The sequence below is a fragment of the Melanotaenia boesemani genome, chromosome 19 (genome assembly GCF_017639745.1).
Source record: "Melanotaenia boesemani isolate fMelBoe1 chromosome 19, fMelBoe1.pri, whole genome shotgun sequence".
Classification (NCBI taxonomy): Eukaryota; Metazoa; Chordata; class Actinopteri; order Atheriniformes; family Melanotaeniidae; genus Melanotaenia; species Melanotaenia boesemani.
Window position 1 is genome coordinate 11,765,365 of NC_055700.1, and position 23,499 is coordinate 11,788,863.

General features: G+C 39.3%; 2 protein-coding genes across 8 annotated transcripts in view; one reads left to right on the forward strand and one right to left on the reverse strand.

The window, feature by feature from the left end:
- The first annotated feature begins 370 nt into the window (after positions 1-370).
- Positions 371-8,681, forward strand: alpk2 (alpha-kinase 2). The gene is made up of 10 exons (XM_041970698.1): positions 371-1,582; positions 2,618-4,103; positions 4,201-4,348; positions 5,390-5,517; positions 5,607-5,651; positions 5,748-6,046; positions 6,330-6,418; positions 6,507-6,724; positions 6,814-6,862; positions 6,969-8,681. Exons 1-10 carry the CDS (start codon positions 371-373, stop codon positions 7,174-7,176), a joined length of 3,882 nt encoding a protein of 1,293 aa, XP_041826632.1. The 3' UTR covers positions 7,177-8,681.
- A 3,084-nt stretch (positions 8,682-11,765) lies between these two features.
- Positions 11,766-23,499, reverse strand: part of nedd4l (NEDD4 like E3 ubiquitin protein ligase) — a 40,585-nt gene continuing 28,851 nt past the window's right edge. For 5 of the 7 annotated variants that reach the window (XM_041969411.1, XM_041969410.1, XM_041969409.1 and 2 more), the window contains 17 exons: positions 23,227-23,424; positions 22,793-22,870; positions 21,610-21,624; positions 20,527-20,581; positions 20,212-20,270; positions 19,409-19,474; positions 18,740-18,969; positions 17,656-17,777; positions 17,435-17,505; positions 17,147-17,242; positions 16,973-17,046; positions 16,792-16,852; positions 16,506-16,565; positions 15,991-16,098; positions 14,428-14,524; positions 13,733-13,805; positions 11,766-13,624 (listed from right to left, as the gene is read on the reverse strand). In XM_041969411.1, coding sequence (XP_041825345.1) covers positions 13,522-13,624; positions 13,733-13,805; positions 14,428-14,524; positions 15,991-16,098; positions 16,506-16,565; positions 16,792-16,852; positions 16,973-17,046; positions 17,147-17,242; positions 17,435-17,505; positions 17,656-17,777; positions 18,740-18,969; positions 19,409-19,474; positions 20,212-20,270; positions 20,527-20,581; positions 21,610-21,624; positions 22,793-22,870; positions 23,227-23,424 — 1,566 coding nt within the window. In that variant the 3' untranslated portion in view covers positions 11,766-13,521. The remainder of the gene's footprint in view (positions 13,625-13,732; positions 13,806-14,427; positions 14,525-15,990; positions 16,099-16,505; positions 16,566-16,791; positions 16,853-16,972; positions 17,047-17,146; positions 17,243-17,434; positions 17,506-17,655; positions 17,778-18,739; positions 18,970-19,408; positions 19,475-20,211; positions 20,271-20,526; positions 20,582-21,609; positions 21,625-22,792; positions 22,871-23,226; positions 23,425-23,499) is intronic. The other 2 variants (XM_041969412.1, XM_041969407.1) reach the window with 1 other exon arrangement.

A 23,499-nucleotide genomic window follows, 5' to 3' on the forward strand; every position in this document is an offset into this window, starting at 1 on the left:
CAGCGGTAATACATCACAGGGTATTTCTTTTAGCTCAGAATCAAAGGATGATGATTTCAGGGTTCATTGCTGTTTGAGTTCACAAGAACCCTCATTACCTATTTTACCTCAGCTCTCTAATGATACTTTTCTACTGCAATCTGCTTTCACAGAGCTTTGTGTAAAACCACTCTCCTTCTCTGTCATGCAGGGAATTATTACATCTGAATCTTCTGGGGCTGAGGGAGTTGTTGAGAGTTTGATCGAGCCAATTACCACTGAGCCCCTCTCCAGCTGCAGCTTCAGCTCTGAACACAGTCAACCCACTCTTTTATGTAGGTCATTATCACCACAGTCCGATAGTTTAGATAGTGATACAGTTGTTACACATATGTCAGATCTTTATATTTTTGAAAATGACTCGTATGACTTCATCCTGAGCCAAACCGTAGATTCACAAATTACATGTCCTGAAGACCAGCAATTACCACAAAGTGGACTGGGAAAGGCAAGCCATGACTGTGATACACATGTCCTGATGTATGACTCAGCAGGCATTGTGACACAATGTCATCGTGGCTCTAGTGAGGAACGAGCTATAGAGGACAGTGTGTCAGAGGTGAGCCAACATGAAGAGTTAGGACCACCTGCTGCAAATGCCTTCGAGGTGGACTTGATGTCTGTAAATGATGTGAGATTAGGGAAAGTAGAGGTCGATGGTTTAACCCTTCATCAACAGCGCAGCAACAGTCCAGTTGAGCTCTGGCTGGATGCATGCCAGTATCTAACTAGTGAGGAAACAGAAGATCTGGAGGTTTTGGACAAGACAGGTCACTTGGATTTAAATGACACCTCTTTTCTCCCAAAAGACACATATGTGTCAGATTACAGCCCTGAAGGTAGCGAGAGGATTGGCTGGTTGAGTGATGACACTAGAAGTTGGGGGCCACCAGTTGAGAGGTGGTCATCGGTGGACAGCTGGGCAAGTGCACTCTCAGACTGGGTCGGCATCATTGAGGCTCCACCAGAAGACATCACAGCTGCCTTCACAGAGATAGGAGCGGAAATAGATGCTTTGACACAGGCTCTAGAAGATGTGAATACTCACATAGAGTCAGAGAAGCTGCAAAGAGATCTAGAAACAACAGTGCAGGAACAAGCACAGCAAATTATGGGTGTCCAGGATCAGCCTCTGATGACTCAAAATATCCCAGAGAGCGCCATCCACTCTGAGCACAGCTGTCTCGCTTTGTGCCTGGAAGCAGGATCTGAACTCCACAACAGAGAGGACACAAAAAGCATTGAATCCTTGTGTGATCCAGCTCTAACCACAAAAGATGAAGAGCCTCAGAACCAGCAGGAAAAATACCCCACTCTCCAGCACTCTTTCATGGATTCATCCCATGTGGCCTCTCCTGGAGAACACAGTTTGGATGAGACTGATGTACCTGTGTCATTTAGTGGTTTGGATCTTTCTCAGTTTGATGGGTATTTGAAGGCCTTTGAATCACACATTTTCACAAGTAATGAAGACCGTCCAGTTGAACTGAATATAACTGAGGATAGAGATTTTAGCCTACCTGAAGGGCTGCCATTTGAAGAGGTAAGATTTTTTTTTTTTACATAATCTTTATGATTATTGTGCTCAGCTTGATTGAAAAAGTATTAAATACTGTATGTCTTCATATTTTGCTTTTGAGAACATTGTGTTCTGTTTATGTGTCACTTAAATATATACATGCCAATACATTCTCACTTCCCGCACTCACAGCTCACACTCAGGTATTTGGCAAATCTGGAATTTTGGAAGCACTGCCAAAATGTTAAGAGACATTCCAGCTCTTGTCCTTGTGATTGCTCTCATACCTTTGGAGACAAATCAGAAATCCATGTATGACAACTCACGTGAGACTTATCAGTATTATCCGGTTGCTTTTGGTGGGAGCCAGTCAGGACTTGCCGCTGACGTTCATTATGTATTATTGGCTCCCACCTCAAAGACTGACAGACAGACAGGCGGTACTGGAGGAAACAGGAGTGCATGAAAAGTAAACTTCAGATGGACAGAAATGGCATCTAATAATAGCTGAGAGTTCGGTGATAATAGCATGCATCTGTGGCGTGTCAGGGTGGAGGGCTGAGAGGAGAGCACAGCTGAGAACTGAAACACGATCCTCCTTTGCTCTATCTCTCTTTTGCGCCCTTTAACACACCCATTCCTACCACATCTCCCTTAAAAACCTGAGATCAGGACACAGACAGGTCCTCAGGCCGGGAAGACTGCTTGGTGTAAAGCATATCTGGGCTATGAATGCAACAGTGAAAGTTTGAAGCGTATGCAGAACAAAAGGACTGTGGGATTGGATATAGAAAAAACTGATGTTTCATGAACTTCTGTTTTGCGGCTCTATAGAAAGGTATGTGTTGAACAGGAAAATCATAAAAAAAAACAAGAATCTGCCTTTAAACTAATAGTCTGCTTTTGACTTTGAAGAACTTTTTCAGAAACAAAAACTATTGTTACTTTCATGTTGTTTAACTTCTGAAATATAGGAAGACTAAAAGAAATGATCAGCCATAAAATTGTTATTTCTTAAAATCACCAAATATTTTTAATTGTGTTTGTTTTTATTTCTAGCCCTTTAGAGATGGACTGTTTCAAGTGACGGGTGAATGCAGTGTCCCCCAGCTGGGCTCGGTGGCTGCACAGCAGGTTGATTGTGAAGGAAACAAGTGCACAACAGATTTCAATTTCCTCTCTGCACACACTTCAACAACCTCAGATGTGCCAGGTGTGGACACACAACCTGACCTGCATGCACATGTGTCATCTAACATTTTGCCGGATCTTGCTGGACCACATCAAGTGGCGCCACAGTTGGGGGTTCCTGAGTTTATTATGCCTTTAGCTCCTTTGAGCGGTGGCTCCTCCCTCATCTATTGGCTGAACAGCAGTTTGGAAGGAGATCAGTCTTGTACCAAAAGGTCTCTCAATGACAGCTTTAGTTGTGATCACGTACAACTTTCGCCCTGCCCAACACCGGATGGAATTACTGACAAGCCAGCCCTGAAAGGTGATGACGAGCAGAATCATAAAAAGCAGAATACAACAAGTGCTGTTAAGACTCCTACACAAGAGACCCACGCTGATGACATTTCAGAGAGTTTGTTTACTGCAGGAAAAACAGAAACTGAGGAGACTACAGATCTCAGCAGAGAACTAGCAAACTTCACATTTTTTCCTGCAGATCATATAGTCGTCTCAGAGGAAAACCGTGTTGCATACATTACTTTAGATTTGAATGATCCATTTGTCTCCAGGGCTGCAAAACCCATCTTCACAGATTCAGTTTCTGATAGGGCTGAGCTGGAGATGCCTCACAAGACTCACAAGAATCCCTCAGAGAGCAAAACACGCTCCAAAAAGGAAAAATCATCTGGTCATCATGATGAGCAAGCTTCTAAAAAACAGGAGAGCATATCTCACCTTGTTTCCACACAAAACACTGGCAAACTGCAAGAAAGTCATCCCATTGCTAGAGAAAACCACAGCAGTGAGAAGAGTTCAGCTAGGCTTGAGGCCAAGGAGGCTAAACTGCTGATTGAGACTGTTGTGGGGACTGAGAAGGTAACAAGCAAGCCACACAGCAAGAAGAAAAAGAAACATGGTCAGAACACAACAGTAAAGAATGGAGGGGAGCAATCAACTGATCTGGAGAATGGAGCTAAACCAAAGACTGCAAAGGGAAGAATTGATATGTTCGAGGCCAAGCTGTGTGGTACAGCTGGGAAAGCTCAGAAAGACGCTGATCAGTCAGTTAGTGGAGCAAAAATGTCTCAGCAGCCAGTGGCTCAAATGCCCGCGGCAGAGCCATCTCAGCATTACATAGACCTCAAAGACCACAAGTCAAAAATCTTGACGGGTCCCCGGAACGATGAAACCATCAAAAAGAGACGTGTTACCGGAGATAAGTTCGGGAAAATTGTCAGCACTTTGGAGTCTAAACTTCCAAAAACCGATGCTTCAGTTAAAGTCAAAGTGGATGAGAATCAGACAGATGTTGGAGGAATTCGTAAGAAGGCATACAGTGAAGTGGTCAAACAAAACATCGTACCAAAGGAAGGTGAGGCGACTCATCAAACAACTCAGGATAAATTTTTTCTCCTGCTTGATAACAATGTAAACAGATTTTATTCGTGATAAATTCATTATCTCTGCAGATCCAAAGGTGGTGCAGCCAATCCAGGCAGAGTCAGTGAGTGGGGACCCTCAGAGTCTGTGTCTGTGGTGTCAGTTTTCTGCTGTCTTCTGTGACTACACTGTGACCTGGAGCAGAGAGGGAACCATCCTGACTGAGATCAAGAGAAGGTATTAACTTTTAATAAACAAAAATAAAAAATACAAATTCTTTAAATTTTTAATTAGTCATACCTCCTTCTTATGTTTTCAGCTAACTGTTCAAACCTTTATATTGCTTTCCATGTTACGCTACTTCATGTTATTTCCAAATCCTCTGGAGTACTGTGATACAACTAGCTGTGGTTAGGAGCTTGTAACATCTCATTAAGACAGTGGTTCCCAAACTGGGGGGCAGGAGTGTGTGTGTGTGTGTGTGTGTGTGCATGTGGGGGGGGGGGCACAGAAAGGCAAAATAAAACTTACAGTTTTTGTACTACTAACAAAACACGGACAAACTTGTGAAAGTACCAATGGGCAAACAGCAATGAATCAACAGAGATTTCAACTATCAACAAGTTACAACACCACTTTGAGACTTCTCATCCTGAAAACAAAGAAAAGCCTGTTGATTACTTTATGAATAACCAACTAAACTGCCATATATAAAGCAGAGTTGTTTTACTAAAGAAGCATCCGTCTCACTGAAAGCTCTTCACACCTGAAGCAGCTTGCAGAGCTTTCTGGTTTTAAATGCCTCACACTATTCACTATTATTCATTCATTATCTGTACCGCTTTATCCATTATGGGTCGCGGGTAAGCTGGAGCGTATCCCAGCATTTTAGCAGGTGAGAGGCAGGGTCACCAGTCCATCGCAACACAGAAAGAGACAAATAACCATTCACACACATACTCATTCCTGGGGAGAATTTAAAGTGACCAATTAACCTAACATGCTATGGATGGTGTAAGGAAGCCAGAGCATCTGGACAGAACCCACACATACACGAGGAAAATATGCAAACTCCACAGGTTTGAACCTCCCCCCAGCCGAGGCTCGAACCAGCAACCTTCTTGCTGTGAGGCTGCAAGCTTATTTTACTTGCATTAAAGGTGATCTTGCACAATAGCTACTGAGTGTGATGTTAAATGGGACATTTATTTCTCCAAAAGATTATTTCAGTACCAAGATCTTTGTTGCTTTTTTATGAGATTGTGTTGCTCTATTAAGTGCAGGGGATGAGAGCAGAGTGTCGCTGACCATCTCCAACGCTTCTCACAAAGACCTGGGCAGGTACCAGTGTCGTCTCAGCGGCGTGCATGGCTCAATCACCCTGGACTACCTGCTCACATATGAAGGTAGAAGAAAAATGTCAGCTATAGAAAAATGACTCAACAAGAAAAACATTCAGTTAATAACTTTCTTTTGTTTTATGGTTATATTTCAGTTCTCAGTGAGATTGTCATCCCTCTGTCTCCAAAGGCAGTTTCATGTGAGTGAAGATCTAAGGCACTGCTTTATTACTTTGCACAGCTGACCTCAAAATACCGATGGCAGATGACGCAGTGTTTGTATCTTCTTCTACCAGCTGCTCCTGTAGATGTCTGCAGTGAGGAAGAGGATGCCCAGTGTTCCAAGCTCTTGTTCAAAGAGAATTTCCTTTCTGACCAATATTTTGGAGAGAAACATCCCATCAGCATCATCACTGAAAAGGTCCACTTTGGGGAGGGGATGCATCGGAGAGCTTTCAGGACCAAGCTGCATGCAGGTCAGATACCCCTGTTGGTGCCAGGACACTCCTGTGTGCTCAAGGTGCACAACGCTATCAGCTACGGGACCAAGAACAACGATGAGCTCATTGAGAAGAACTTCAGTTTGGCTGTGGAGGTAAGAACATCATGGCTCTGGTTTAGTTGTTACGACCTAAAATAAAAAATGGAATAATTCATACTGTAGCAACTGTGTGGATCTAACATTCACTTTATAGCACACCTTTAACTTTAGAAAAAAATACAAAAATATACTTCCAGCAAATAAGGACAAGCATGGGTGAATTTAACCATATGACATTCCTGTGAAGCTCTGTTGGTTTCTTTGAGGTGGATTATTATCATGTGTCTAGATACTATGACAATCAGCTAATAAGAGTAACTGGCTGTTGGTTCTGCAGGAGTGTCAGGTCCAGAACACAGCAAGGGAGTACATCAAAGCATACAATGCTGCAGCTCAGTCTGTTGAAGCCTTTGGGGACATCCCAGAGTGAGTGACATATTTAAAAAGCTGTAAACCTCCCACAGCACATTTATGTCCTTTTATCAAACTTCCCCCCTCTTCATGTACCCCCCAGGATCATTCCCATTTATCTGGTTCACCGCCCATCCAATGACATCCCCTACGCCACACTGGAAGAGGAACTGATTGGTGACTTTGTCAAGTATTCGGTCAAAGATGGCAAAGAGATCAACCTGATGAGACGTGACTCTGAGGCGGGACAGAAATGCTGTGCTTTCCAACACTGGGTCTACCAAAATACTGAGGGCAACCTGCTGATTACTGACATGCAAGGTCAGGAGAACAGAAACATTGCTGTTAGCATAAATGGTTGTGCTTTAAATTATAATGCAGAGCTAAACATGGGTCTGATTTTCTCTCAGGAGTGGGCATGAGACTTACAGATGTAGGAATAGCCACTTGTAAGAAAGGGTGAGTATTTTTTTTTTATCAATTTATTTAATGCAAATAATTTATTTAATACAAACTGCAAACTAATTCAGACTAAATGATTGATGAATATTGCTTGTCTTTGCAGTTACAAGGGATTCAGAGGAAACTGCTCCACCTCCTTCATTGACCAGTTCAAAGCTTTGCACCAGTGCAACAAGTACTGTGAGATCTTGGGGCTCAAATCTGTGCAGCCAAAAGCCAAAAAGGCTTCAGCTGCTCCAAAATCTAAACCCCAACCCTCTGCTGCAACCAAGAAAAAAACATTCGGTTCAACAGTGAAGGGCAAGTCATAATAGGAGGAGAATCTTGGACCCTTGATTTCTTTATTAATAGAAATGCCAGTGTTTTTCCCAGATTGGGATTGCAGGATGCCAGATTACTGAGGAGGCTGGCACACAACCAACAGCTTTGTTCAATATGAACCGAACACATGAAGTTATTTTGAAAGATCTACAAGGGGTTTGTGTCATTATTTCATAAGTTTGGGAAAAACTGTGATAATATTGAGGAACACTTAAACAGTTTGTCTACAGTAATGAACTGTGATGTCTTAGACCATTTGATTGATGGAGTGCAATCATTTTTCTTTTCAGATGTTTTGTTCTTTTTCTACTTCTGTGATGTTGTCAAGCTGTTAGTTCATTAAATTAATGGACCTATTCATTGATTGATTGGAGGACATGTCTCTGAAGTAGGTTGTATGAATGGGTTCTTTTTGTGTGTTGAAATATAGCATATTCAGACTAATGATGCTTTATTTTTATTATAATACTCCTTCATTTAGTGGAGCACAGACACAGTGAACTTTTATGTTAAAAAAAAAACACAAGGAAACTGTATGCACTCAAAGTTCATGAAAAGACTTTGTTTTCCAGGAGAAACAGAAACTTTTTTCAATGCATGATTAAATTATCTGAGTTGTTTCTTCCTGTTCTGTTCATTTAAATAGTCTGGCATCATCTCAAATATCTACACTGCACTGGTTTAGGCTACTAGATGTTAGTGTATGTGAAGTAAAAGGCATGTCAAAGTATTCACACACTGACCTTACATCAATATGATCTCTGAAGTATTCCAGTTATTTAAATACAGTCTCTCTACTGTCCCACTCTTGCTGTTGCCTTTTAAATCCCTGAACCAAACTGCTGATACTGGGGCTGTGCCCAGTGTGTGTGCAAATAGTAGGTCTTTAAATGTTTTATCCATTACAAATGTTTTCTAATAATTGTGAATTTCATGAAGCATGAAGTTAGATCAGTTCATATATTATGTACTTGGACAGATATGACACATGTAATAGGTCTGAGATTGAGAACAGTCATGAAACTTGAACATTGGATGGTATTTAATTCTTAAGAATGGCTAGTGGGATACTCCATAGAAATAGACACTGTTTATTTATTTTTTGAATGCATGATAACATAAGTGCAATCACAAATTCCAACAACACAAGTAAGATGTCCTGTTTACATGTTGAAAACTCACACGAGGTCACAACAACACGGAAATAAATGCCTTCTTTTTTCCTTTTTTTTTTAATCTATTCTCACAGGCAAAGGACCCCAGCATCCAATTAGCACCTCAAATGCAAAAATAAGTAGGTTGCACTCGGAGGCTCGACATCATGTTTCGACACACTTTATGTCTATTTCCATCTCTGCGTCTCCTGTACTGGTGTAACGTGTCCTGTGCTGTCGCCACCTTTGACATATGGGGACACATGTTCAGGCTTTACAGTATGAATGAGGGAAAGTATGGATTATACAGGAGGTTACAAAATAAATACATGATCAAAGGAGGAAAATCAACCACACAAAGCAGGAAGGGAAGGAAAACACTGAGGTCCTTTTCACACTGTAGCTATTTAGTGTGATAATGGCGTTTGATAGACAGAAAACAAACACCATTGTCACACTCCACAGCTCTGGAGGACAATGTTTCGCTGTAGATGTGGAGATGAAGAGGTGGTTAATACAAGCTGGTAGATGGATGGATGACCTGGAGAAATAAAGGGAAAACAGCAGTTGGATGTGTTGAGTCAGTAAAGAGAAAGACGGGATGGGGGAGCTACAAGAAAGTAAAGTTTAAAAAAGGTGTAACATGACATAATGTGGTTTTATCTGCGTCTATTTGTGAGGTTTTCCAGTACAAAGATTAACAACCGCACTTTGTGGAAAGAAATGCAGATAACTTCAGAGAAAATTGTGACAAGTAAATACTTGAGGCTTATCCAATGTGTCCAAAGTCCAGTCATGTTGCTGTTTTTTCCTTTTTTTTTTTTTTTTTTTTTTTTTTTGATTATGGGGATGATTGCAGCTGTGTGAACTTGTGTGTGTGTGTGTGTGTGTGTGTGTGTGTGTGTGTAGAAGAGTGTGTAAGACAGAAGCAAAGAAAAATAGCATCTGTGTGATCCACATAAACAGTTTTTTTGCTTAAGTTTTCTAAAGTTTAATTAATCAATAAAGCTTATTCAGACTCTGACCTGATAACATTTTGATGTGTCTACTTTTAATAATGCACTTAATACACGTAAGCTGGAAAAAAGGATCGTAAAAGTATTCCTGAGATTGGGATTTAAGATTAAAACGAACAAAGTTAGGAACAAAATTAACATTAGGAAAGCTTTCGGGCCTTGTGCAGAATGATCCCAACTCACCTCATGATTTAAAGGTCTCCGGATTTATTCATTCATTCATAGCCAGCAGTCAGTGTCTTGCTCCCCTTCCTGCTGCAACTCTCAGCTCTCCGCTCCTTGTGTCTTTGTTAAAGTCAATTTAAGTCCAGTACTGTGTCCGCAGCTGCAGGGTTCATGAAGTGATACGTGGTACATTTGGGTTAGACACTGCCCTGTCCAAGTCTTTATGTAGACAGAGCAGAGTTTGCACAAACAGCCAGTTGCACATTAGTGATAAGCTACGGGGGAAGTATTGATCGACCCTGACCAGAGGTAGAGGGTGAAGGGTGAAGGAGGGGGAGACCAAAAGGCGGCTCTGGACGGAGCTTTTAAACTGACCTTTCTCTGAGTGTCAACGTAAGCTGAATGCAACAGATGTGATCATGTAAGTGATGGTTTCTGAGAAATGATCGAATTTGGAATATGCAGTTTGAAAGTAGACACTGATAAAGTAAGAAAGCTGCAAGCTTGACATGTTTTTAATATGGTAAAGTCTAAACATCTCTGCGCGGAATTCTGGTGAAGAATAGAAAATAGAAAAAGGCATAAGAAACCCAAAGGATAAAGAAAGAAAAACTGTAAACATTCACACATTTACGACACTGCTTAGCTCAATAGATGACCAGCGGTGAAGTTTCAACTTTAAATATCTGTCAGAAACTAAACAATTCCAGGTAGGTATGGATAGCCACATCACAGTATGATAACATTGCAAATGTTCTCACTGTATTAATATTAATTCACTGTCTCTGTTCTCTGTTATATTTAAGGTAAAGTTTTAAAGCATTACTAGATGATAGCCAGAAAGGAGCTCATTGGCAGTTCTCCTGGCTGTGCTATAAAACCAAAAAGACACAAACATATATTCCAAACAAATGTGTTTACATTAAAAAGAGGATAGAGACACCTTTAAAAGTAGAAAAACCATAATAACAGACATCATCATGCTTTCGTTCCAGCTCATCACCTCTCATCATTTAATGTCACTTTTATGACATACCAGAATCAGAGGCCTGTTAGAGACATAGAAATATAGACACCTTTACAAGTACTGTCGAGAATTCACTAATATATCTGAGGTTTTATCTACCCTTTTATTTTTTTATTTATTCATTTTTGTCTTTAAGCGTGTGAGCAGTTGGAATATTTTAGAGCTAAAGAAGAGTTGGCTCTTGATTTGTTTGTGACCAGATGGAGAGTACGAGGGCTTGATAAAATGTCCCCGGACAGGCAGGGTGGTTTTTATTTGCTCGTCCTTGGAGCTGATAACTTTTAGATTGCCTGTGTGAATGAACTGAGGTCCCTTCACCACACTACACCATGTGCACCTACACACACCAGAGAGAGAGACAGAGGGCTGCAAATCTCATTAATGTCCCCAAAAAAAAACAACGGTGTTTGTGCTATAGGATGCATATATGGGTAAATTATAAGAATCTTCCTCAACAGACACATATGTGGGATTATAAGATAACATCTTTTTAAAGGAAAGCAAATGAGTTGGCTGTTTGGAGAAGGGGGGACCATTATATACCATGAATTTTAAGAACCATTCAATTATTTTGGTAAATGTAGAGCAGAAAGAACAACGCTAAGTCCATCAATCCATGCCAACACCCCTAAACCAGCTTGTAAAACCGCTGAAGATCCTGCTAAACATCTAGAGCATAAAGTATTTCAACTTACCTTTCCCCAAGGATTATTTACTATTCCTTTAAATGAAATTACTTTCTAGTGGAAAAGTGTGACTACTTAGTTATATTTTTTTGTTTTTGCTGACTGAATTATTTTAACCTAGGGTTCACATCAGTTTTTAATCTGATAACCATGTTCACCTGCCACTTTATTCAGTTCACCTGGGAGATCGAACACAATCCAACATAAAATCTGCTTCTCTGGAGCACCTGTGTTAATTTTGTTGAGGTTATTGAAAGCTCAGCAGTAATACACTTGGGTTCATTACTGAAGAATGAACGTTGGCAGTGATGTGCTTTTACCCCTACATTCATTTCATGAAGGTAAACCCCAGAATTTCCTTGAGTCGAAGGATTATCCAAAGTCTGATGGATTTTTAAAAACAATCCCCAAAAGAATCTATGAATGAGCTGCTTTATTAGCCAACTATTTGGGGGGCTGAAACGGTTGTTTGGATCTTCTAATATTCCAGGTTTATTCATTATTAAGTTTCAATCAACTTAAACAACACAGTCTGAGAAGTTTTATTTTATTTGAAGTTAAATGAACCACAGAGTTGCAGAAAGAAGTGGAATTGTTAACAAAAAATTATATTTTCCCCAAACAATAAAAAGAAAACCCACTAAAAAAAAAGGAAAAAAAAATAATATGCAGTCAGTCTGAATGGTGACAGAAGGGAAGAAACATAAGGGAGTTAAATACAGAGAAAGGTCATAAAGGATGAAACAGGGGAAACTAAAAGACATGAAGTCTCAGCTCCACTTTTTTCTACCATAGCAGCAGCCCAGATTTACAGACTATTTATATTGCACCAAGTGAGTGCTCTGAATGGAAAAAAATAATCACATTCAAGTAAATGACAAGACATACATCAGGCGACATGACCTCAGTGATCTATAAAGTGCCCTTTAGGTTCAATTATGTTAGAAAAAGGATAGAGAACAACATAAAAAAGAACACATTTTTATCTTTGTAAGAAACGTGCTGTTTTATATTCAGTGGCAATCACAGCTTTTCTATCAGTCACTCGCACGCACACAGCTTCATTTTAGTGTTGATCAGTAATACTTCTGTTAAATGTAATACATACATATATTTATAAATCATGAAAGAACTTAAAATGTATTTTTTCCAAGAACAATTTACAGCATTATGAACAGCAACAGGCATGAGAATAATGTAATCAGATAAAATATCCCTCGTTTTACTTTTCCCTTCACAACCTCCAGACGCATCAAGCTTCCATTTAGTATGTAGTCAAAGCAAACACAAGGTACAGTTTCATGCTGCTTTTAAAGCACTACAATAAAAACCATTGTATTTAAACACATTTGCTATCACTGTAACAAATGATATGCATTAATCATTTCCCAGACGAGCCAGATTTGCACTTCACAAAAACATGTGATATATAGTTGTCAAAATAGTAAAGAACATTGTTCATCAGTACAAATACACTGAGTATGTTCCTGCAAGAGTTATACAAATGATTATTTAAAGAAAAAAAATGTTCCAGGATGACAAAATTATATTTAAAAAAAAAAAAAAAAATCATATTTGGGGATTATTTCAAACCCCAGCATTGAAATTTCTCTTAACGGCTAAAAAAGAAAAACTTCATTCTACAAAGGCTGTAGCGGCAATATCTGATCACATGACACGGAGAAGGCTCTACAGAGGGGTGTGGCCGATTTCCTGAAATGTGACTGGCTAGCATTCCTAAGGTAATCTGGTGTTGGTCATAAGATTTTAAAAGAGTTGTGATCATAGTGCCATTGCAGTTTCTTAGAGAAATAGTGCATGTAGAAGCCAGATTAAGGCCATGCTAAGACCCCTCCACTGAAGGGTGCTCGAATACTGTGCTATAGTGTACATAAAGGAGCTATTGAAATGCATTGGTGTTTTCCAGCACTGAAGATTTTCACAGGACAAGGGTAGAGGGGAAAGAAACAGGATCAGGGCCCAGCTCCTGTCATTTGTTACTCATGCCTGCAGATAAGAGATTTCAGCATTCAGACAGTGCAACACTCCCTTTCTTTCCTCCACACCTTTACAGAGCGACCAAACCACGCTGAAAAGATAGAAAGACATAGGCATATTGGCTCAACAAGTCGCTGTACAGTCAAACCACCGTGCTGTAGAGGTGGCTCATATTCAGGCATTACAGTACAACATGCGCGCACAGAACTGCTACAGCAGCTGGTTTCACATCCCTGTGACTTTTCCTTTTGATTCATTGTCGAATGCAGTCATCAAGGGGGGTTTGTGTTTAGTCGACCCCTTCGAAACCCTGCGCGTTCTCTACAGCCATTAGGAGTTTCTCTCTCAGGTCCTCGAATGATTCATAGGCAGGCAGATCCAGGCGGTTGAAACTGGGAAGAAAAACAGGATTAACTCATTTTAAAAAACAAAAGCAAACATGAACAGAAGATCAGCTAGAGTCCCAGCCTTGTTTGCATGTTTGTGCAATGGTGGCGTACCACGTGTGAGCTCTTGGCAACTTATCTGGTGTTCCCCACTGCTCGATTGTGAAAAGCTGAGGACCATTAGAACCTGAAACAAAGAAAGAATCATTAAGAGCTCATACACACCACACCTATGTCAAGAACCAGCTGTGACAAAAGGCCTCCTTGCATTGCAAAAGGCAGGGCAAAAAATATGGCATTCATACTGCAAAGACCACATTCTGCTGCCAGGATCCAACAATGTTACGGTCGTAAACAAGAAAACCAAAAGACCGGGTAGCTAAACAAAGCAGTTTGCTTATTGTAATCCCATTTTTATTCACTCATCATAGAATATTGTTTAATATTTGAAGGAGATGATCAAGTAGAACTTTGTTTTTGGACATTGTTGGCTGCTCTTGGCGAGGATGTGGAGAAGAATAATACAGAGAAACAGCAGTAACTTTGAGAAATCCTTGGAAAAGTTAGATCCAAAATTTGGTCATTTACGAAACACTATTACACTTGTTATAAATAATTGTCTATATATGTACAATCATAGGAATCCAATTCTTGCAGCACTAACAGTGACGGTCCATCTCTTTCTCAAAAAAAAAAAATATTGTGAAATATTTGTGTCACTGTTATATAAAGTTCAGGCTGAACCATAGCATGATGGTTATGAAACCAGGAATTAAGGGAACCTGAATTCGTCTGATAAGGTCACGTACCATAAAGCTCAGCAAAGCCATTCATGGGCACTCTTGATGTTCCCGTTACAAACTGGAGGAGTCGGATTCTCTTCTCAGCATCCATCAACAGAACGACCTAACGTGGGGAGAAATAAACTCTCAGTGACAAACATCTGATAAGGATTAAATTCTCTTTTTATAGAACGCAGAAATTATTCAAAGCTTTTACTGTTTAGCCTGAACGAGAATATTTTGACAGAACTTCAAAGGGTGTTTCAGGGTTCAGACTCAGTTTTGAATCAAGATTAGATGTCATAAGTTCTGGTTGGGTCAGTTTAATACAATTAACGATGTTGGCTGAGGTTTGACAGCTTTAATTATTATTATCCATGTCTTTATGAAAAACAAAATCCTCAAAAAACAGTAAGAGTGACCAAACAAATTCAAACAAAAGTGTATCTGAGGTCTGTGAGTGTGTTAACAAGATAATAACCGGGGCAGGTAATGCTTCAGGCTCTTTCAACACAGCAAACAAGCCTGTGCTTCCAAACAGACTTTGATCTTCAAAAGTGAGGCCAGTAAACCTGCCACATTCTGCGTGGAAGGAAACAAGGCTGGAACAAAATAAACTTCGTAAAACAAAACAAAAAATAAATAAAAACATGCCCTGCGTCTAAAGAATTGAGACACTACATAATAAAAATAAGTGCAGAATAAAATTTGGTGTCGTGTTTAAACTTTATGCCTAATTCAAACCGTGAAAAGGCAAAAATTAATAGTTAAAAATGATATATATTTGAAAAAGGGGATATAAAAAGTAAAATTACATGGTTACAAAACTCAAATTATCAAGAGTTTAGACAAACCCGAAAAATCTCATCATGCCTGAGAGAAAAAAAAAGCTGAAAACACATATTGAACATCCCTTATCTATAGCAGATTAAAGAGAAAAACGATTTTGTAAGTAGAATCCCTTCATGAGGTTAGGATAATGTTGTAAAACATTGTCAGTTACCACACAATTAGCGTGAACAGCTAACATGTGGATTTGCAGACTGGGAATCATGGATACTTTCCCTCCTGGTTAAAGAAAATAGGAACCATGTAGGTTTTTATCATCTCACTGAAGAAAAATCACAAGTCACTTCCACAACAGTGAAGGCAGCCTGAGTTCTATATATACATGTCGTGGATCAACATATGCCAACATCCTGGAAGGGTCCTGCTTTGTTCAGCATAAGACCAAACCACAGTCTGCTCATATTACAGCTGCATAGCTTGGTAGTAAAGGAGTCCAGGTCCTAACGTGGCCTTCCTGCAGATAAGATCTGTCACTTATTGACAAACTCTGAGCTCAGTGAAACAAAACGTGCCAAAAGTTGTTGAGCAACTGAAATCCTATTTTAAGTAAAAATGGAAACCAATTCAGCTTCCGAAACTACACAACTCATCGTAAAATAGTGTTAAAGAAACTCTTATAGAGTTGAGAAAATAAATAATTTTTATTTTCTTTTAGGCTCTTTTTTCTCTTGGGTTAAATAACATAGTTTGTGTGTTTCTGTTGCATGTAGACATGAATATAAGTATGGATATGAAACAGACCTTCCAGAACCACTGAATAACTGGATGGTTGGGACAGTAGCCGTTCTTGTAAACAGTGTGCTGTCTCCAGTCGTTGACGTCAACGTCACCCAGACCGCACATGAGCAGCTACGCAGAAGCAGAGGAGGAGGGAGAAAAGAAAGAATGCTTTACAGCCGGGACCACATTTCATCTCAACAATTTTATACATTTATATAACATTCAAATTAATGCTGCTATAAAATCTGTAACTTAACCGTTTCCATTTTAAATGAATCTGCAAATCATAATCTTAATTCAGAAGTCACAAAAACAATAAGAAATTGCAGTTCCCCAGTTTAATGTGACATTTTCATACAACTCAAGTTTAATATCAGGATAAATAAACCAAAAATAGAATAAAATAAATTCTCGCATGAAGAGCTGGATTCATGTAAAAAATTTTTCCTTCAGATCTTGCTTTAAAATACTTGTAATTAGCTTTTGAATAATCAATAAAAACAGTCTCTAAGTCTCAACTAAAGAAGTATTCATACCTCCAGTTCGTTTTCATCAAAGATTTTGATCAGATCGATGAGAATGAGTTCTGTGAAGCCCTGAAAATTAAACAAAAACCATTACGTCTGGATTCATTCTTAAAATGCAAGCAACATGAATAGAAAAAAAAGTATAAATACAAGATGTTGGTGAGGTTTTTAGCAAGACTAATAATTTGAAATTATTTCATTTAGAAAGAGAAGACATGTTCAGCTCTTACACAAAATTAAAAACATGTTGTTTCAGTGCCCCCAAGTGGTGACTATTATCACTGCAAATAGATACCTCTAAGAAGGCGTTCATCTGCTTCTGGACCCGGTTGACAAACCTCCACTGGATGACCAGGCTGACACAGAGAAAATCAGAAGTGTTAAAAAAAATAGATGAAAAAGCTTTCTGTATAATATCTCCTCAATCACAAAATAGCCTTATTAATTTTTAAAAAATTAAAAAAAAGAAAACTTACTCTATGTATTCCTTTTTGTTTTCATTTGTGACTACCATGTCTGAGCCGCTGGGCTTCAGGTCCACCTGGTATGTCTGACAAAATATATATTAATAAATAAATGGATAAAATAACATAAGACCAGAGATATTTCTTATACCAAAAAACTAATTGAGTGATTCGAGGTCTAGACACCTGTCCAAAGTTATCCTCGTCAATACAAAACCTCAGGTCAAGTTCAGTGGGATCATTTTCCAGAATCCACTTCAAAGAGTTGTAGTATTCACTGTCCTGTAGAGATGGACACAAAAAGCTTAAATCTTTTATTGGCTTTCATGTGTGAACTTGTAGGCCTTCATATTAGCTTCATCATTCCAATCAAACATCTGCCTAGTATTAGTGTACAACATAACGACTGGCAAACTCAAGGACTCAGAATTACAGAATCTTTTATCAGTTAAACTGGTAGAAATGAGACCTCACCACAGACTCCATGTCTTTAAGAGAGATCTGTTTTCCCAGCATCATCTTATAGAACGGCCGAATGAAAAAACCTGCAAAAAAAACAAGGACAGGCCTTTGATGCATAACAGTGTTACATGGAAAAATGTTAAAACGAGTGATTATGCTGAAGGAGTATTCTTACAAAATGTTTTTAGTAAATTTACACTTTAAAAAAAAATCTACATCATCAAGCAACATACCATCCAGCAGTTTTCCATGAAACACAGCCATTCCTGCTACACGCCCAATGAACTTGAAATAGGAGAGATGATCCTCATTACACAGGCCAGAGTTGGGATTGATTTGGAGCGTGTAGTTGTCCCTGAAGAGATTTATTTAAATTTCTTTTCAGTCATGCTCAGATCACAAAGTAGCACCAATAGATTGGGACTTATTCAGCTTTGTGTACATGACTCTGTGGTTACAGACAGAGTAATATCTCTGACCGCGTCCTTTCTCTGACCAGACTTCCCTCAAGGCAGATTCACATGTTTCAGGTATCAACAGCTACCATGACTCGGGTGGAAAGTTTAGAACTTATTTAATTTTTCAAACAGCAACAGAGATACCACCCAATCAAATCACCTGATAACTGCGTGTCTGATCTTATGATGCAACTGCTGCAACACCATCATGTCTGCCCAAGTAATGTGTCAGAGTGAAACCAGCCAAGCCAATACTTCTGAGCCAATGTCCCTGGGAGCTCATTCAATCATTTTTTACCTGCTTTATCCCAGTCAAAACCATGCATGTGAATCTTTCTGTATATAGTTGTTTGTCTTGTTTGTTTCTGTGTTGGCCCCTTGATTAACTAGAGACCTGCAAAGGGCTCCCACCTCTTATCTGATGGAAGCTGGAATAGGCTCCAACCTTCACTTTGCAACAGCTCTCGTGGGCAAACTGGACAGAAAACTGAGTCATGCACTGACAACAATGTCAAGACGAGGAAATAAACATATGACACATTGATTGTCGTGTATGTGGGAAACCTTTGTTTCAAGACGACTTTTTGAATAAGAGGAAAAGTTAATTAAAGTAAAAGGAAACCTTAACAAGTCTCAGAGGAATACAACATAACACCAGTGCCTCTTGCTACACTTTACAGACAAAGCCACCCAAATACATAAGCAGAGAAGGACGTTTCCATTAAAGTTTGCTCTCAATTTACAACTTTGGCTTTGTGGAAACACTTTGTTCTGTTAGATATCCTGTTAAATGTCTCAGGGCTTTAAATATCTCTCCTGGAAATTTAATGCAGGCACAAACACATAAGCAGACACTTACGTGGCAGAGTACTCAAACAGGCCATAGTACGGATTGAACATCTCCTTAGATAAGAGGAAGAACCACTCTCTGGCCACACCGCCATAGTCCAGTCCTTTCTCAGATTCAAACTCAATCCATAGTCTTGCCTTCAGGACATCTGGTCTCTTCAGGGACATAATTCGACGGTACGACTCTTCAAAGATGTTGTTTCTGTGTAGCTTCATCTCAAATCGGTTCGGGATGTCCGCCTGAAATCATTTACAAGGTAAAGTCTGTAACTACTGCTTTAAGAATAAAAACTGAACTTGTATTACACATACTCCTGTTTTAGTCAAATGAAAATAGCAGACTGGAACAAAGACGAATAGATTTCAAACCATCAAAGAGGACCAGGAGGTATAACTTACAAAATACTGACTCCAAAGTTAAAAAAAAATAAATTAATAAAATTAATCTCACATGAATTACTTTGTGAGAAAAACATGAATTTTTTTAACCAAGATTAAATTAGCAGTAAAACCAACAGCTAGAAAAAGTAACATCCAATTTCACACTTTCTGAAAGATGTACTGAAACAAAGAACATTAAGCTCAGATATCAAACTCAGTCACACAGTGACAAAGTCATGATATTTGGACCACAGTTAGCTTTATGCAGAAGTTTGCATAACCAGGAATAGTTTCTTACCGGTTTCTTTAATTTCTTTCTGAAGTAGTCATATTTCTGCTTGAACTCTCTTGAGTATGGAACAGCCTGCAGAGATAACACACACAAGGAAAGACATCATCAAAAACTGACCAGACTCACGTAGCTTGTGACACATGCTGGTAACAATTGCATTTAATCATTTAGCGAAAGTTTTTATCCAAAATGACTTAGAAGTGAGGAAACAATATTCAAGCTTCAGCGCAATAAAGCCTGGTCAGTGCTAAAGATGATGAATCTATCTAAATAAAAGAGAAAAAATAGAATTATTAAAGTTCAAGTAAGTGCAGTTTTGGTGTGTTTTGGGTATAAGAGGTTTAACTCGCTGCCCCTCTTTTTGCTTGAATAGTTAAAGTTGTTGAGTCAGAAAATAATCATAGTTCATAAGAGCTGGGTGACACACGCCGTCAAATATGGCCTGAATGTTCTTCTGTTGCAAAGTACAAAGATAATTGAGAGATAGATGAAGAGTGGTCAGAGAAGGATAGCTGCTCATCAGTAATGAACAACGTTTTCTTGTAGACATTGTTGGAGAAAAAGCCCAAGTGGTTTTTTTATGTTGAGCTAGCAGAGAAGGGGAATAGTTTCTGAAGTGGCAACACGATGACAAAGGTGTTGGCATGTTAAGTGATAAGTGCAGTGACAAAGTGATTTCTATGTTTATGTTTGCGGGGACAAACTGAGGCTAATGATAATGTGTCAGATAAAACTAAGGTACTGCATGTAGAGACATGGCTGCCTGTAGTGGCTTTCAGTAAGTGGAGTTGTAAGAGGAAGCTACTCACAGGCCCTGTGATAGCTGGACTCTGTAGACGGGGGTCCTCCCACTGCGTTGTCTTTGTATCTGGATAAAGTGCATAAGAGTAATGGTTTGTGTCTATTTTGTAACTCTTTAAGTCGAAAGAAATACAAACAAAATATTTATAAGCTCTTTTAGGACATCAGAGTCATTATTGGTAATGGTACCACATCTAAATGAAGCATTAGCAAATAAGTGCAAGACACCTGTAACAGACCAGATCTTTTGCTGTCCCAAACAACTAAAAATGTAGGGCTACACACAACATAGCATCGTCATAGCAGAGACAGACTCATCTTACTGTGGTCAATGTAAAAGGTGCGTCCATCTGTGTGAACCCTTTCTTCCCAACCAGGCTGAAAAAGAATCAAAAGAGAAGGAGAGTAAGGAAAACATTAGATGACAGAGTTCAACAGGCCATGCTCAAATAGTAATTCAAATCCATCCATTTAGTTTTCCTTTTCAATTTCTGTTCAATTGAACTTGATTGACCATTAAATGGTCCAAACGCTGACATCCCAGTAGCACAAGCAAGACAAGCTCAATCAAACACCTTAAAGGAAATGAAAGGATTTACGGTCCTATTTGAGTCAGGTCTGACACATCAGCAAGGCAGGGGTATGACCATCAAGGTTCAAACTAGAATACCACCACTGACACAGTGACCACGGTACAGTGTCATAGGCCACACACACTCGTACGGCACCAGCAAACAAGCAATAAGAAAAGTTACAGTGGATTTAGAGCAAAGGGGTGGAGAAAGGAACAAACTGTCAAACAGGGTGTAGTTACAGTATGTGTGTGTTTCTAAGTATGCCGCTGCTGCATGAGTGGAGACCAGACTGAAAAGCTGATAACACATGCAGCATACAGCCCAGCTCCTTCCTCTGGCAAACCCTCATGGCTCATTTTGCTTCTCTAAAGCCCCGCTCCTTCTTTCACTCCCCTTTTACCTCCTTATTAGCCCCATTTCCTCTATCAATCCCTCTGTTTCATTCATCTCTCTCTAATAAATGCCTGGAGCATCTCCTGTTGTTCCAGTTTCCATACTGTTCTAACTGTGCCTCAGATGCTCACACAGGTACACAAATATGGAGCAGTCTGAGGAATCCCAGGAGAATGGTGGGGAGCTCCAAAATATTACAGATTATGAGAAGGAGAAATGGTGGTGCAGGGAGGACAGTCTCAGAGAGAGGAAGTGGGGTACAATACTGAAAGTTGGGGAGCGGTACAGTCCATCCATGCCGGTCATGAGAGAGAAAGAGAAAAGACAGAAAGAGCGAGGAAATAAAGAAAAGACAAGGCTGTCTGCAGGCATTTGACCAGAAAAAGACTGGATCAGACAGGTAAGTAGGCAGGCAGAGGGAGGGAGGCACCAACCAACCTCCTCTGGTAGGTTCTGCCAAACAGACATGGCCAGGTGTAGAAGTAGCATACATAAGATCCATCAGAATGAAGAGAAAAGAGAAAGAAGGAAAGAGAGAAACACACACACATGCACACAACACACAAACCTGTGAGATGCATGATTATTTAGCATATAGCTATGGTAACATCTGGCCCATTTGTTGGGCCTTTAACTTTGTCAACCACTTTACCCAAAGCTTGATTTATGTTACTGTGTTATATCAATAAAAAAAAAAAAAAAAAACACTCACTGTAGACTACTCATGAGACCTATGCAGTAAGAGACATGTTTACCCGTGCACCACGCAACACCATCAAAATGCAGCTGCAGCAGGTTTTGTTTTATATGGTGCCAAGTTATATGAAGCAACTAAAGTTATACAATACATGGGTAGCCCATGTGAAAACTAATAAACATTAGTCTCTTGTATCAGGATTAATGGAAGACAGAGGAAAAAATACAGAACAATGAGGAGATATGAAAACTGGATTGTTGTGATTTAGACAAACCAGCAGAACTTTGAAAACTGCATATTGCAGCACAAACAAAATTATGCTTAATGGGCTCATTAGAAATAAGCTGGGTACAATTATATAATAATTTTTTTGTTTCACAGAAGCTTTATATTTGAGTGATGCAACATGCTGGTCATGGGACTTTTGGGCATGCACATAGTAGTCTCCAGGGTTGCTACAGAGCAAGGGTCTTGGTTATGCATTAGGGTGTTGTATTGATTTAACATAAAACCATAAATCAAGCTGTTTTCACTGCCTAAACACATTTTATGACAGCACTCTGGCTTTCCTTGTCAGCTACATTTTACTCCAGACCTCTTCTTTTCTAACAAGACTACAAAAGTAAACTGGTTTAGATCATGTACCATCTTTATGTTATTCACATAGTTAAATCTAGACATAAATGGACTGCTGAGTAAGGCTAAAATACCCAGACTATTGCAGAAGAGAAACAAAAGTTAAAGATGATGCAGCAAGGTCAATAATGACATCTTCTGTGTATTCATAATTTAGCTAATAACAAAAACTGATATGCCTCAAAAGATGAGAAATACTATTCATGTTGTTGATGAACAAATGTAATTGAGGTTGTCGTGTGTGCAATAGGAGCCAACAGACATAAATATATCTGTGTTTGCACTTACAGGAAGAGGGCCAAGGTCACCAGGCTCCATTGAGTTCTTACTCCTCATATGGACCGGATATTTCAATCTGGGATCCTCCTGTTTGTCAGCATTAAGAAGAGAGATAGAAGAAAAATACAAATAAAGAAAACAATGAGTAACAATATATTTTTTTAAGGATAAAGCAGATTATATTCAAAACAGCTTTATTTTGTAAATGTAATTTTTATTAAGGATAATTATAATCCTTATAAAGAAACAAATGTGACATTGACTCTCATCACCACCAGATGTCACTAAAAGATTCAGAACATAAGTAATCACTGCCCTGAATCTGAACTACTGGATCTCTGAGATTTTCAAAAGACTCCCAAAAGTAAATACATTTTTTTCTACATTCATATCCGTAAAACAAAAGTGGATCGCCAGCCTATTTCTACTGTGTGTTAGCTCACCCAGGTGGTGGTTCTGCTGTTGTGGTCAATGAAAAAAGGCCGTCCATTTGGTGCTATTCTCATCTCCCAGCCCGGAGGCAGGAAGCTCTGCTGTGTCTTGTGTTGTGACTTGGGGGAGCTGTAAGGGGAGAGCTGGGGAGACTGCGGATTGGAAAGGGTGTCTTTCACAGCTCTCCTCACCTGGATGTTGTTGGCTCCCTGAGAACAATGGAAGAAAAAGGAAGTCACGCACAAATGAGAAGTGATTTTAAGGAAAATTGTTGATAAAAGGAT

Bases quoted from the DNA above. Each gene is read 5' to 3' on its own strand.
- alpk2 (XM_041970698.1), top strand. From the start codon at position 371: ATGTCAGATCTTTATATTTTTGAAAATGACTCGTATGACTTCATCCTG. The intron at 4,104-4,200 runs GTGAGGCGACTC...TTATCTCTGCAG, and splicing joins AAACATCGTACCAAAGGAAG to ATCCAAAGGTGGTGCAGCCA. The intron at 6,047-6,329 runs GTAAGAACATCA...TTGGTTCTGCAG, and splicing joins ACTTCAGTTTGGCTGTGGAG to GAGTGTCAGGTCCAGAACAC.